Source organism: Vulpes vulpes, chromosome 14, assembly GCF_048418805.1.
Source record: "Vulpes vulpes isolate BD-2025 chromosome 14, VulVul3, whole genome shotgun sequence".
NCBI classification, from domain to species: domain Eukaryota; kingdom Metazoa; phylum Chordata; class Mammalia; order Carnivora; family Canidae; genus Vulpes; species Vulpes vulpes.
The window spans coordinates 488895-503820 of record NC_132793.1 but is presented as its reverse complement, the minus strand read 5'-3'; the positions used below and the strand labels follow the sequence as shown (position 1 = coordinate 503820).

The 14926-nt window shown below is 60.7% G+C and overlaps 1 protein-coding gene across 1 annotated transcript; it reads right to left on the bottom strand.

Moving 5' to 3' along the window:
* Positions 1 to 5478: 5478 nt before the first annotated feature.
* On the bottom strand, positions 5479 to 14796 carry STMN3 (stathmin 3). Its single transcript, XM_072735366.1, has 5 exons — positions 14453 to 14796; positions 9210 to 9305; positions 8790 to 8965; positions 7737 to 7928; positions 5479 to 7231 (listed from the first exon to the last, which is right to left on the bottom strand). Exons 1-5 carry the CDS (start codon positions 14469 to 14471, stop codon positions 7172 to 7174), a joined length of 543 nt encoding a protein of 180 aa, XP_072591467.1. The 5' UTR covers positions 14472 to 14796; the 3' UTR covers positions 5479 to 7171.
* Between the last annotated feature and the right edge of the window lie 130 nt (positions 14797 to 14926).

The window sequence follows — 14926 nt, the reverse complement described above, 5'->3', positions numbered from 1 at the left end:
TTCCCGCTGTCGGTCCGAGGGCCCCGGGAGCGACTGCGGCCCTCCCCTGCCTGCGCAGCGAGGGGCAGGTCCCCGACGGCGGCTCCGGCTCGGCTCTCAGAACCGGGCACGCTCGCCCGAGCCCTCCGGATCCGGGTGTGATTGCTCTCTCTGCCCACCCGTGCCCCGAGTGTGAGCGCACCGAGAAGGCAGGAAATAAATGCCTTGTTAGGGCCAAGCCATGAGCCCGCGTTCACCCTCAAGCACGGTCATCACTGAAGACCATTTCCCAAATGGGAAAGTTCAAGCAAACTTCATTTCAATAATGTTGTAATTCACTGTTTTCGTAATTTAGAGTGTCTTTAAGCCAGTGATGGAAAAAAATTAAACTTTATTTTTTTTTTTTTTTAAGATTAAGCTATCAGGGTGCTTGGGTGGCTCAGGTCATGATCCTGGGGTCCTGGGATGGAGCCCAGCTTAGTCGGGCTCCCTGCTCAGCAAGCAGCCTGCTTCTCTCTCGCCCTCTGGCTCTCCCCCACTTGTGTACTTTGTTTCTCTTTGAAATACATAAGATATTTTTTTAAAAAACATTAACCTGGGACATCTGGGTGGCTCAGGGTGTGATCCCAGGATCCGGGATCAAGTCCTACATCAGGCTCCCTGCATAGAGCCTGCTTCTCCCTCTGCCTGTGTCCCTACCTGTCCGTCTGTGTGTCTCTCATGAATAAATAAATAAAACCAGACAGAGGAAGAAGCAGGCTCCCTGCAGGGAGCCCGATGTGGGACTCTTCCTGGGACTCCAAGATCATGACCTGAGCCAAAGGCAGATGCCCACCCGTTAAGCCACCCAGGCATCCCAACAAATAAAATCTTTTTTTTTTTTAAGATTTTATTTATTTATTCATGAGACACACACAGAGGCAGAGGGAGAAGCAGGCTCCATGCAGGGAGCCCAACTTGGGACTTGATCCCAGGACCCCAGGACCACAACCTGAGGTGAAGGCAGGCACTCAACCACTGAGCCATCCAGGCGCCCCTAAAATCTTAAAAAAAAAAAAAAGGATTAAACTATCGAGCTTGTGTTCATGCTGTTATTTTATTATTTGGTAAATATAAGAATGGTTGTGCACAATCTGTGTCTGTTATTTCCCTGAGTTTCTCGGTGCTCGTGTTCTTGAGATAATGCCGATACAGTTAAAGGGAGAAGGCCCCAGAAGGGCAGTGGTGATGGACACCAGGCCCATATGGCATGAGACTGTGCCTACACAGCTGCCTGCTGCCGTAGCTACCTGCCCTGGGAGCTGCAGGGCCACACTTGGTTATGAGGTGGACATAAATAAGTTCAGCACAGACCAGTGGACTGATGGAAGCATATGAAAAGTTCACTGGCGTGATTTCAGACTCACATAGTGGCCAGCTTCAAAGGAACTGCCCCACGGCAAGCTTTGGTTTGGTATTTAAAAAAACAACCTATTGGGCACCCCGGGTGGCTCAGCAGTTTAGCGCCACCTTCAGCCCAGGGCATGATCCTGGAGACCTGGGATCGAGTCCCATGTCGGGCCCCCTGCATGGAGCCTGCTTCTCCCTCTGCCTGTGTCTCTGCCTCTCTCTCTCTCTCTTTCTCTCTGTGTGTGTGTGTATGTGTCTCATGAATAAATAAAATCTAAAAAAAAATAAAAAAACAATCTATTAATACACACGTTCCTTCAATCATGGATTGATACCAGACTTATTCATCTGCTTCATCCATTCTAACTTTTTTCCCTAGGAAAATGTTGCTCATTTTGTTTTTGTAGTTGTTTTTTTTTTTTTTTTGTAAGATTTTTTTTCATGAGAGACGCAGAGAGAGAGGCAGAGACACAGGCAGAGGGAGAAGCAGGCTCCATGCAGGGAGCCTGACGTGGGACTCGATCCTGGGTTTGCAGGGTCACACCCTGGGCTGAAGGTGGCGCTAAACCTCTGAGCCACCAGGGATGCCCCTGATTTTTTTTTTTTTTTTTAATGTAAGTATAGTTGACACGATACTGTTTTTCATTTCAGAATGTTATGTTAACATGTAATGGCTGTATCATTTAAATGATTTTTTTTTTAATTTTCTGGGGAGATCCCTGGGTGGCTCAACAGTTTAGCACCTGCCTTCGGCCCAGGGCCTGAACCTGGAGTCCTGGGATGGAGTCCCACATCGGGCTCCCTGCATGGAGACTGACTCTCCCTCTGCCTGCCTCTCTCTCTCTGTCTCTGACTCTGTGTGTGTGTGTGTGTGTGTGTCTCATGAATAAATAAATAAAATCTTTAAAAAAAATTTCTGAGGGCAGCCCCGGTGGCTCAGCGGTTTAGCACCGCCTTCGGCCCAGGGTGTGATCCTGGGGACCTGAGATCAAGTCCCATGTCAGGCTCCCTGCATGGAGCCTGCTTCTCCCTCTGCCTGTGTCTCTGCCTCTCTTTCTCTCTGTGTCTCTTATGAATAAATAAAATCTTTATAAATAAATAATCAATCAATCTCTGAGTTTTAATTCCTAATGTGGTCACTGTCAATCTGTATCATCCAGATAAACAAAAAGTTTATGAGACCAAAAAATGGGCAAAGTTTTCTCAAACGCCCCAGTACATCCATAAACTAGATGGCCACGTGGTCACTGGAGCAGGTTATGACGTGAGAGAAGTGCTAATGTTGCTGTGTGTAGTTCTCAGAGGTTTGAGCACTGGCTTCCCTCGATGCCCCTGATGGAGCAAATCCGCTGTGCAGGAAAGACGTTTGGGTGGATCAAGTTTTTTTTTCTTTGTGCTTTGCAGTGATGCGGTGAACATCTATTACTCATAAAACCAAAAAAATATGAATGTCATAAAAATAATGCCTACTCTGTTTTTTTCCTCATAGTGGGCATTCTGGAGATTAAAAACATGTTAAAGTGCCTTTGAAAAATCATAAATTATGGTGAGTGCAGAAAGTCTCCGTGACTAGCAGGAAAGTTCTCACGGGGCAGGGGCTGTGCTCTCAAATCAAGGGCATTCCCTAGAGTGAGGCACACACTTGTGCTAAGTAGCAAGCACTGGCTAAAATGCTGAATACGTGAATAAATGTGTGAATGTTTTTAAGTTAACCATCCTGGAGCGCCTGGCTGGCTCTGTCGGTGGAGCGTGTGACTCTTGGACTTAGAGTTGTAAGTTCGAGCCCCCGTTGGGTGTAGAGATTACTTTAAAAAGAATAAAATCTTAAAAAAAAAAAAGTAAAGCTATGTGTATGTTTCTACAACTTCTGTTTTTAGCTGAATCACGTCCCCCAAAGCTCCATTGACATCTCAATTCTCAGTAACTCAGAATGTGACCTTATTTGGCAATGGGGTTATTGCAGGCGTAATTAGCTAAAAGGAGGTCATGTTGGATTAGGATGGGCCCCAATCCAATGAGTGGTGTCCCACAGAGACGCACGTAGGGGAAGTGGCCGCGTGACCACAGACATTGGTGTGATGCGTGTGCAAGCCAAAGACTGTGAGTGTCCAGCAGCAGAGCCACTGAGCTTCCCAGTCCCGGGGGAGGACCCCGGCTACGTGGAGGAGGGCAAAGCTCACCACAGCACCAGCCCCCAGGGTAGGAGTGCCAACACTGCCGCCCCCCGCCCCCTGGCATTGCGGGTGCCCAGGCGAACGTGAGCAGTCGGGCGCTGACACGGCAGCTGTGCTCACGCAAGAGACACAAGGTGTGCTGGGGCGGCGGGTGGCGGGCACACACCTCCCGGGCCACAGTGGGAAGAGCCGAGCCCCGGGTCTGCAGGAGGGCACGGCCGAGGGCGCTGCCCCGGGGCGGCGGGTGGCTCACTGAGCTCCCACCGGGAGGGCTGGCCCGCTCAGGTCTGTGGGGCTTCCAGGCCCAAAGCCCATTCTTAGGCGCTTTGTGCGGGGCCCCAAGATGACCTTTCCCAACAGCAGAGGTTAGGAGGGGCCGGGGGGACCCCAGCACAGGCTTCAGAGGAAGCGGGACCTTGGGACACCTTGATGTGGGGCTTCCGGCCCCAGAACCGTGACAGAGTACCTGTCTGAAGGTCGGGTCGCCAGCCGTCGTGCTGGTCACAGCAGCCCTGGGACCCCGCTGGCGCCTCGGGCGAGGAGTAAGGCCCGGGCAGTGCTGACGCTCCCACCCTCGGGCCTCTGCGGCCTCCGCTGGGCTTGCCCGGCACCAGGCGGCCCTGCCGCGAGACTGTCCCTGCCACCAGACACCGTCTTCTGGGGCCGCTGCGGCCGCCGGGCGCGGAGTGAACGCGCGTGTCCGGGCCGCAGGTCCCTCGGGCAGCACCGCGGACCTGCTTTTAATCTCTGCGCAGGGGATCCCTGGGTGGCGCAGCGGTTTGGTGCCTGCCTTTGGCCCAGGGCGCGATCCTGGAGACCCGGGATTGAGTCCCACGTCGGGCTCCCGGTGCATGGAGCCTGCTTCTCCCTCTGCCTGTGTCTCTGCCTCTCTCTCTCTCTCTCTTTCTCTGTGTGACTATCATAAATTAAAAAAAAAAAAAAATTTAAACTCTGCACGGAGTCTCGCCGTCCGTCCTTGTCGCGGGTGGAGTCCCCTGGGGCCGGTCGCCCAGCCGAGGACGTCCACGCGGCGAGGACCCAAGGCCGCCTGGGGCCCCGTGGGAGCACCCCCCGCCCAGCCCAGCCTCCAGCGAGCGGGGCCTCAGCTGGCGTCACGACTGCAACCTCAGGGGGTCCCCGCACAGGCCGCGCAGCTCCCGGATTCCTGGCTTAGGGACGCGGCCGGTCGCGTGAGACACGGTGCTTGAGGCCACTAGTTACACGGGAGGAGGTAACCGAGGCAGGCTTGGCTCCCAGTAGGACCCCCCCCTGCAGGGACGGCGTGGGGTCTGTGGAGGGGTCCCCATCCGTGCCCCATGCAGAGGCTCCACGCGGTCAGTGTGTCAAATGCTGTCTGTCCCTAACGGCTGACTAGGGCCTCCTGAGGGTTGGGGCGCCCTGGCCCCTGGTCACCTGGTCCTCTGGGGATGTGCCTGTACGTGGCACGCACGTGTCTGTGTGCCCAGAGTCCCGGCATGCAGAGCTCACGCCTCATAAAAGTATCTTCGGCCTCTCCCGTCCTCTCCTACCGCTCTCCCGAATTTTGCTCTCGCAGGTTTCCGACGCCTGTGTCTTGGGGGGCTGCGTGTCCCAGATCCTGATTTCCCACCTCTCCCGGGGCAGGGGGAGGAGGGGATGTGGCGAGAGGTCCTTGGAGCCTGGGGAAGTGGCCAGGACTGCCCCAGGAGAGGCCGGGAATGGGGGGAGCCGTCTCTCGGGATCCTGGGGAGCCGGCACTTACCCAGGGCCTGAGCGTAGCCTCCTCCCTAGCAGAGGGGTCCCTGCTGGGCACCCCCAGGGCCTATTTGGGTCCTAGAGGACAGGCCCACCACCCGTGAGTCTGGGGCTACACGCTCACAAGGACTGCCCCGTGACCTGTCTGATCCCACAGATGTAGGATGCACGTGGGGACAGTACAGCCACTTAAACACACAGGTTTTGGGGTTTTTGTGTCTTTAATCATTCAATTTAATTTTAAGTTCACTTTCACTACGTGGATGAGATGGGTACATATCACACTAGGCTTCCACTACTAGAGAGCTGCCACTGCGGAAAGGAATCCAGCCCTCCGTTCTCTTTCCGCTTCCCTTTCTGAGTCCCACAAGCATGACACGTGGGACATCTGGGTTCCAATCCTGGCTTGTCACTCCCCTGGAGGCTGTGTGGGTGGGGACGAGGACAGTGGCATGGGTCACTACTTCCCTATTGTGGGGGATCAGTATCCACTGCGCTCTCTGGCTTGCCCTGGGAGTCCACTGGTGGTGTCCCTATAGGTTTCTGCAGGATGGAAGCTGGTGGAGGGTGGGGGGGCTGCAAGCCACCTGGTTTCTGAAGTGCTGGCTCTGTCCCCTCATGCTTTCCACCCAGAGGATGGTCAGCAAGGACCCTGCCTTCAGTACTCCGCGAGGGCTGGATAACCCCCATGTCCAGCAGGCGACAGTCCTCAAAAGCTGGTGCTGGGAATCTGGAGATTCCGCCTAGGCTGAGGGAGGAGATGGAACCCAGTCCAGGAAGGCTTGGCAGGAGAGGCCTGGAGCCAGAGGGGGCCGTGGGTCAAGAATGTCAGGGATGGACTAGGCAGGAAGGTGCTCGGGGAACCCCGCCCCCCAGCATCTGAATCTGCAGGCAGCTGGGCGCCGACTCCCCCTGCTGTTTGCTCCCGGGGGCACTGGTGACTGCCACTCACACCTCGCTACACCTGTCCAGAGGTGAGCCTGAAACCTGCGTGGCCCGGAGCATCACGGGAGCATCCTTCTACCAGGGTGAGGGCCCGGGAAGGGGCAAAGACTCCAGAGGGCTCTAAAGGCGGGGTCCTCCAAGGGTCTGTAATGCCCCGGTGGTGGTGGGGGGAGGAGCGGTGACGGAGGAGGGCACCGCTGGGAGTGTCAGGGCACCCCCAACCCGCAAGACCAGGGTAGCTTGCTCATGGGTCCCCGGTGGGGAATGCCCACTCCCCTGAAGACTCGGCCAGGCCACATCCCCCTCAGCCCACTCCAGCCACAGGCAATGACTGCAGCCTCCCAGGCCAGCCCAAGCCTCCGACTGCAAGCCAGGTGGTCTCAGAGGACCCCCACCCACTAATTCCAAACATTCCACTGCACAGGTGGCTCCCATGGCTGGCCATAGTGACAGGCTGACCTGGCCACACACTGCCCAGTCACCCTTCTTTCTCCACCCCCACCCATGTGCTCAGCCCCTCCCCCAGAAGGACTTGCAGGTGGTGTGGCCTCTGCCTGTGGGCAGGGGGCTGGCTCAGGGGATGTGCCCTAAGTGACAAGGTGTTCGCAGGACAAGCCAGCATGAGGACCCAGGTGTTCCTGCTACCACCACTGGATTTATTGAGGCTGTCACCACATCTGCTAAGAGGGCCACCAAGAGGGGGCCTGGCCAGTGCCTGAACTGAGGGACCGTGCCACGCCCTGGTGGCTCCTGGAGGGCGCGCCTGTGGAGAGCGACATGCCACGAGGACTGGGCAGCTCAGAGCGGAAAGAGAAGCAGGAGCTGGGAGTGCAGGGGAGGAGGGAGCAGGAACAAGAGTTGCATCTAGACAAAGTGGGACAAGACGAAACCAGAGCCCGCGTGTGTGGACGTCTCCTCTCTGGATCCAGGCGCCTGCGGCCCGCAGCCCCTTAGCCGGACATCTCCTCCCGCTGCCCCTTGTTCCTGCGCACTTCGGCGGCGTGCAGCTCCTGCGGGCACGGGGGGGGGGGCACAGCAGGCCTCAGGGACCCTCCGAGGGGCAGGAGAAGCCACCGAGGAGGACACCTTGCCCAAGACGAGGCCCGCAGCACCCCCGCCCCAAGTGTGCCCTGAGTGTGGCGCTGGCCCTGCTGCCACATGGTTGCTCCCCAACCAGAGAGAGCTGGGACTTGGGGCCGTCCTGGGGTTTGCAGGCTCCAGGGGACCCCCCCCCCGGGGCAGAAGCAGGGGCCACTCCGGGCTGTCTCCGGGCAGGGCGGGGAGCAGCGGGGCTGCGGGTGCGCTGGGAAGGGGCCGCGGGGGAGGGGGGGTCCTGGGGCTTCCCTGGCCCCGGCCCTAAGGCAGCTCCTCCCTCCTGTGGCTCCGACCCCATGCGCGTCCTTGGGGGCTTCAGACGGAAGGACGGCCCCGGGTCACCGGGCCGGGCCTGGCTGTGGGCGCCGAGTCCCGTGCGCACCCCCCGCCGCTGGGGTTCCCGGGTGCCGCCCCGCGCACCTTCTCCCGCAGCCGCTCGCGCAGCGCCGCCAGGTGCGCCTCGCGGATCTCCCTGCTGAGCTCCATCTTGTGGTTGAGCCTCTCCTCGGCCAGGCGGCTGAAGTTGGTGCTGTCCTCCTGCGCTTTGTGCAGCACCTCGCGCTCGTGCTCGCGCCGCTCCGCCAGCTGCTTCAGCACCTGCGCCTCCTGCGTCTGGGGGGCAGGTGAGCGTCCCCCCCCGCCCCCCGGGCCGGGCTTGGGCGCCGTGACCCGGGGGGAGCTCAGCCCCACACAGGCCCGGAGCCCGGGGGGGGGGGGGGCAGCCAGGGCCTTGGCTCCCGCCGCCTCCCAGGGGCCGTGGGCAGCTCCGCTGATTCAAAACCTCCGGGCTGTCGTGGAGCCCGCACCGTGTCCCCCGACGGCTGTGCCCCGAGCGCCAAGTAGGTGCTTGGTAGGCCCGGGCTCCGGCTGCGGACACCTGGGCTGCTGGTCCCCACCGTCCAGCCCTTCTGGGGCAGGGACCGCCTGGTGGCCCGCAGAGAGCTGAGGGGCGCGGGCCGCCGAGCCCACCCACGTGTGGTCCCTGCTGTCCACCCCCCGCAGGCCCAGGTCCCCAGGTGTCACGGGGACATGCTCTAAGGGACTTGGAGCCAGACTGCACTCGTGTGTGTGTGTGTGTGTGTGTGTGTGTGTGTGTGTGTGTTTCCGCCTCCGTGAGGCTGGTGTGAGGGGAAGAGGCACTTCTCCCAGGCCCGGAGCTCCCAGCAGGCCTGGGCTTGTGGTCCCCAACACATGGGGGAATCCCCTTCGTCCCCCTTCCCTCCCCTGAAGAGGGATGCCAGCCCAGGCTCACGTCCCAGGGCCCCCTGCTGGCCATGCCCAAGGACACCCCGTTCACCTCCCTGTCCTATTCTCATCTCCCAAGAGGAGAGCAGGGAACCACGAGACCCTCTTCGTCCCCCTGCAGCACCCCCCCGCCCCAGCCAACAGCCAAGTGGCGGCTTGGAACACTGTGCTTCAGGGACCCATGTGTCCACCCTCATCGGGACCTGGGGGCAGAGGCGGGCTCCTCACCTTCCTTCGCTCCTCAGCAGCCTCCAGCCGCTTCTGCAGCTCCTCCAGGGAGGTGTCCTTCCTCTTGGGGGGAGAGGAGAGCACTGGGCTCTCGGGGGACAGGTCAGAAGGGGACTTGAGGATGACCTCGAAGCTCTGGCCAGAGGCCCTCTTGTCCAGCTGCTTCACCTCCATGTCTGCAAGACCACACGGGGGCTCAGGCTCTGAGGGGACACGTTCCCAGCTCCTGCCCAAATCCAGGGCTGCAGGAGGGGACTGGCTGCTCACGTGGGACTCCCTGGCCTGAGCCCCCAGAGCCGCCTCCCACCCGAGGCCGCTCTCCAGACGCCAGCTGAGCCGAGGTGCGGGGAGGTCGCTGGAGAGGCCGCGGGAGCAGGGAGCAAGGGGAGGAGGAGGGCGCCCACCAAGCGGGGCACTCACCCCCGTACTGGTAGATGGTGTTGGGGTGCGGCTGTGAGTAGAAGCAGGAGCAGATGAGCGACAGCACCGACAGCTCCTTCATCTTCTCCTTGTAGGCTGTGGGCGTGAGGCCAGCAGTGAGGGCGCCGGGCGCCGCCGTCCTTCCTCCCCAGCACCCCCCACGCTGCGCCTCTCTGGAAGCCTATTCTCTTGCCCCCTACACCTCTCCTCTTCCCGCCTGAAGCTGACCAGAAGGGGGCCTGGTCCGTCCCTGGGCGCACCCCCCTGGGCTGTCCTGCGTTCTTCGCTTAGCATCCGCCTTCTTCCTCCTTTTCTCTCTCGGCATTTCTGCCTCTTTCCTCTCTGTGGCTGTGTTTTGTCCGTCTCCGTTCATCCTCCTTCCTGACTCCTTCTGCCTCTCTCTTTCCCTGTCTCCGTGAGTCTTTGTCACTGTGTATTTCCCGGAGTCACCCTCCCTGGCCCTCCTTCCTCCCCTTTCCCTCTCACAGGTATTAACCACCGTACTCCTGCCTGGGCCAGCACAGACGTGGAGCTTCCGCAGGCAGCACCTTCTTGGCCTGTACATGTGGGTGAAGCCCTCAGACTTCCTCCTGTGTGCGCCCCCACCCCCGGTTAACCCATGACCCAGCTGAGACCCCGAGATCACCAGGCCGGGGCTCTCCATCGGGCTCCAGCCAGATGCGGGGAGCTGTCTTGCCCACCCAGAAGAGGAGGGTGAGCTCGCCCACTGAGGCCCCGCACCCTGGCAGGTGAAGGGGAGGAGCCCACTGCCAGATGGAAAAAATTGAGCTCTTTGTGACCTATTCGTGACAAGCCAGGCCCCACGGTAGACATGCTGGCCTGGTGTCTCAATAGGGCTTAACAATCTTTGAGCCCAAGACTGTCCCCCTGCTCCACTGAGATGATAGTGGGCCCTGGTGGCTACGGCGACTTGCCCAGAGCTCGTCAAGTGCAATCCCAGGTGGTCCGTGTCCTTTCCACCACTCCAGCAGGTCCCAAAGACTAGGAGGCTCAGAGACCCATCCTCCCCCCTCCCTAGCTGGAGAAGCTGGTGCAGGTCTCCAGAGAGGGGGTCTGGCTTCCATGAAGTGATCTTCCAAGGAGCACAGATGAATTTGGACAAAGGGTTTAGATGAACAAGAAACTTCCTGATCAAATTTCACACCGGACAGTGTTTTAAAATTGAGTTAATGTGAGTTCGGGAAAAGTGTTGGTATAGAAACAGGACACGGGACAGAAATTATCAGGCTCTTGTCTGAGGGAACAGCTTGTGGTGAGCAGGGTTTTCCCACAACCACCCCAGAGAACTTTGTCATTTGATCTAAATGTCCTGATGACCCAGGTCCTCCTAGAGAGAGCCCCAGAGACTCTACAGGGAGCACGAAGGAATCCCGGGCAGGCAGCAGGGAGAGCCTTTAAGGGGTGTGGAGGGGAAGCAGGGCTAGGATGTGCGTCTTGGTCATTGGCTTCGGGAGGCTGGGAGGCAGGGGGGCCAGGGACACAGGCCTCAAAGGGGATTTTGGCTTGACTTGTCAGTTTTATTTTTTCACAGGCATAATCTATTTGTGCATTACTTGTGCTATTAAAAGTTGACTTTAAAAAGTAGGCAGAGGAGTACGTCACACTACATGGCTGGGGAGTTAGAGCGAATAAGACGAGGCAAGGCCAGCTCTTCAGAAGCAGCGGACGGGGAGACATTTGGGCACTGGGAAGGCCGGGGAAATAGCCGGGCCCCTGCTCGAGGGAGGGTCAGGAGGGGAACGTACTTGGATCCTGGGAGAGGCCACGAAGGAAGGGGCTGGTCTAACCCTGCCGCCACCCGCCTCCTGGCAACAGGCACTGCCTCTCCCACCCTCCAGGTAGTCTTTCCTCACCACGTGGGAACCCCCAAATGAGTTTAGCACATAGGCGGGGAGCTTGGGGCCTCACAGCTGCTCAAGCTCCTCTCGGCCTTGAGAGGAAGTGTTCCCAGGAAGACGAGCACTTATTAGAGAGGAAGAACACGTTTACAAATATCGGGGCAGCTCCCTTCTGAATAACTGTCACCCCTCAGCAGGAAGGGAGGCTGGGCAGCTGAGAGCACCGCCCTGCTAGGATAGAGGGGGGAAGGATGGGGGGTGTGCTGGAGACTGAAGTCCGAGCTCTCGGAGCCCTGGGGGCCAGCGTCCAACCAGAAAAGGGGAGGACTGTGTCCCGCGGCTGGTAATAGGGATGCAGCTTAGTGCCTGACGGTCACAGAGATTCTCCAGCTTTGTTTCTCCCAGGCTGATGGCCCACGAGGAGCTTCCTTCCCAGAAGACTCATCTGAAGGAGCCATGTGGGAAGGGGCACCCCCAGAAGGGGGCTTGGGAGGGAGGTTTGCTCTGTGGTCTGGCTGCGAGTTGGAAGGGACTGGGCAGCAGGTGGGGAATCGGCCAATTTTTAGAGCTGGGGCAGGAGAGCAGGGCTGGGCCCAGCAGCTCAGAACAGCGGTGACACCTGTGTCCTCAGAGCTGGAGGGGCTTGAAGGCCATGTCTCCCTGCAGAGGGGAGAGGTCGAGGCCCAGACCCTTCTAGGCACCTCACCATAGACAGCTGGGATGTGTTTCTCCACATCACCAGCCAGGACTCGTCTCTTCCTTCCCATCACTCACTTCAGGGAATCACTAAAAACAAGTCTCTGCCATGAGCTGCATTGCTTTCGTCTCCTTCTTCCTTTTCATAGTAAATGTGAAGTATGCAAAAAAAATGCACGATGGCCTTTGGATGTTTAGGTCCTAGATGAGCAAGAGTTAGAAGGCACCAGGTCAGCCTACGGCGGCACAGAAACCATAATGGCAGCACTCATGAGGTGAGTCCCAAGTAACCCTTAAGATCAGCCGACAGAAACCCTTGTCGGATTCATTTCTACCGAGGGAAGAGAGAGAGGGGGAGGGAGAGTGAGTCCCAGACGGCAAGGAGCCCACCCAGAGTCACAGCACGACAGCATGGGAGCCCGGTCAGGACTCCCAGCCTCCGACTGCACCTTCCTGGTGGGAGCCTCACGGCGGTGGGGAGGGGGTGCCTATCCAGACGTGGGAGGGCAGAGTGCCCACAGATGCCCACACCCCTAAAAGGGTCCCGAAGGCTGCTAATTGCTTCCTGACAGATGGAGCTGATTGCTACTCGGGCTGCCGTCTCACTAGTCAAAGTCAGAAGCAGGACTCTCCAGCAGATTGGCCTTTCTCTGGGCAGGAAACTCTGGGAAACGAGGCTGCAAGACTCATACGGCCCGGCATGGACTGGGCTCCCGCCTCTTGCCGGGCACTAGGCCAAGCACCTTGCCTGAAGTACCCTGTTCATCCCCCAGAGCACGCCCCGGAGAGGCGCTGTCACTCTCACCCCCATCCGGGTGAGGCCCTGAGGGTTTAGGTCGTGTGTGCGAGCCCTCTCAGCTCCACTGAGTTGCAGAAGGAGAGAAACATGAGCACGAGTCTACAAAAGTGTGTGAAGAGCCGAGCGGGAAGGCCACCAGACACGGCCACCTCCCCAGGAGTCCCACCAGCACAGCCGTCAGCAGGCGCTCAAGGGAAAGGTGGAGCGACAGCTCTTCAGCCAACAGAGGAAGAGAGCGCTGAGGTCCACCTTGTGCTGACGACAAGGTCATCAGACAAGACTCTTCACCTCAGTCACCAAGACGAGATGAAGCCCGCCAGCGAGCTGGGGCAGCAGGCCACGAGGCAGGGAAGGTCAGTGGCTGCTCCAAGCAGGGAGGCCTTTTAACAGACAAGCCCCTGGGATTCACTCCAACTGATTTTGGCCACAACTGACGTGCCCACGCAGCCAGTTCCGGGCCAGGCCCCCGCCTGTCAAAGCTCGATGGAGGTGAGCACAGCCGTGTACACGTGTGGGCTGCACTGATGACGACACGGGAGGCCCAGCCCTGTGACTCTGGCCAGGGGCACTTCTCCAGCTGGCACATCGCACATCTATGAGGCGGTGGCCGTGCTGGACAAAACTGATGGCGCTTTGCTTTCCCTCTTCACGCCAGCAGCAACGTGGACACCCAGAAACACCCTGGGACGCAGCGTGGGTCGCCAGTGCTCCAAAGCCTGGCGGTGGAGACAGGGCTGGCGCCAGGGGGCCGGGAGGTCAGAGCCTGCGCGCCCACCCCGGGGGCCATCGCCAGGGCAGCTTTGGCTCTGTCCCCTCGCCACCTACCCTGTCTGCCTGTCTGTCAGGCAGGAATAAAGCCCATTGAGGAGGGTTTTTACGGAAGAGGCGAGGTAAGAGAAAAAGGCGGAGAGCATCTCCCACCCATGCTCGTTGTCTCCCACTGGGGCACGACCCTGAGCCAGGGCCCCAAGCCCTGCCTTGACGGGGGCACTGGGGTGGCACTCCGGCCGTGAGAAGGACAGGCCACGCTCCGTCCCTGCCCAAAGCTGAGCTGAATATCTCCGAGGAGATCAACAAGAGAGAGCAGGGGGCAGGTGAAGGCCCGGGTGCAGGAGGGGTGTGCTCAGTGACACACGTGGTCAGGTGCCACCTGGGGCTGAGGCTGGACACGGCACACGTGAGAGTGGAGCTTGGCCAAAGCGTGTGTCCCCCTGGAGGGAACCAGGCAGGCTGGGGAGAGGGGACCCCCAAGGGGAGGGGAGGGTGGGTTGGGAGTGGAGCTTCGGGTCCAGGGGGAGAAGGGGCGTTGCTGGGGGAGCTGCTGCCCCGACGTCCCCCGAGGCCGAGGGCGCAGAGATGAAGTGGGTCTGGGGCGGCCAGACGGGGCAGGGTGCCCCCGGGAGCGAGCCCTCCGGCCGGGGTGGCGGCAGCAGGGGAGGGAGGGGGTCGCGGCCTCGGGCGGGGATCCGCAGCCTGGGAGGCGCGCGGCGGCAGGAGGGCGGACGGGGGGAGGCTTGGAGGCGGCCGCGGCCCCTCCTCCCCCAGCCCCGCTGCGCCAAGGGCGGCGGCTGGCGGACCCGGCTGCGCGGCGGCAGGGGGGGCGGCTGGGCCGGGCTCTCCTCCCCCGCCTTCCCGCGGCGCCCTCCAGCCCCCGAGCCGCGGAGGCCACAGCCACCCTGGGCGGGGGCTCCGCCGGGCGCCCCTGCCGCCCCCTCCCTCGGGGCCAGGGCCCGCCGCGGTCCGCGCTCCCCACCGCCCACCCAGCCGCGCCTCCAAACCCGCCCGCACCCCGGGGGCTCTGCGGCGCGGCCCCCGCCCTGGGGCGCCCGGTGCTCGCGGCCCCGCAGAGCGCGGGCGGGGGGCGCCCCGGGGAGTCGGCCCGCGCCTACCGGACAGGGTGCTGGCCATGGTGCTGGCGGCGGCTGCGGAGGCCGGGAGGCGCGGGCGGCGGCTGGAGCTGCAGTCGGCGAATGCTGCAGTGCCGGGAGGGGAGGGAGGGAGGGAGCGAGGGAGCGAGGGAGGGAGCGAGGGAGGCGGGCGCAGAGCGAGGAGAGCGAGGCCTGGCTGGCTGTGGCAGGGGCGCAGCCGTCAGAGGGAGGGGACGGTGGGAGGGGAGCGCCCAGCTGGGCCCGCGGGGTGGGGTGCTGCGGCCGGGCCCATCCACCCACTGCTTACCCCTTAGACCCCCCTGCTGCCCCAACCGGGCTTTGTGCGGGCTTGGGGCAGGGTGGGCGTGGCGGGAGAGGAGGGGGTCCCCACATCAGGGTGGGGCTGGAGAGTCCGCCCGGCCGGGAGGCGCCTTCCGTGGGCCCAGGCCAGTGCTGAGAGCGCATCACGGACAGTGGGGGTCGGGACGGGTCGGG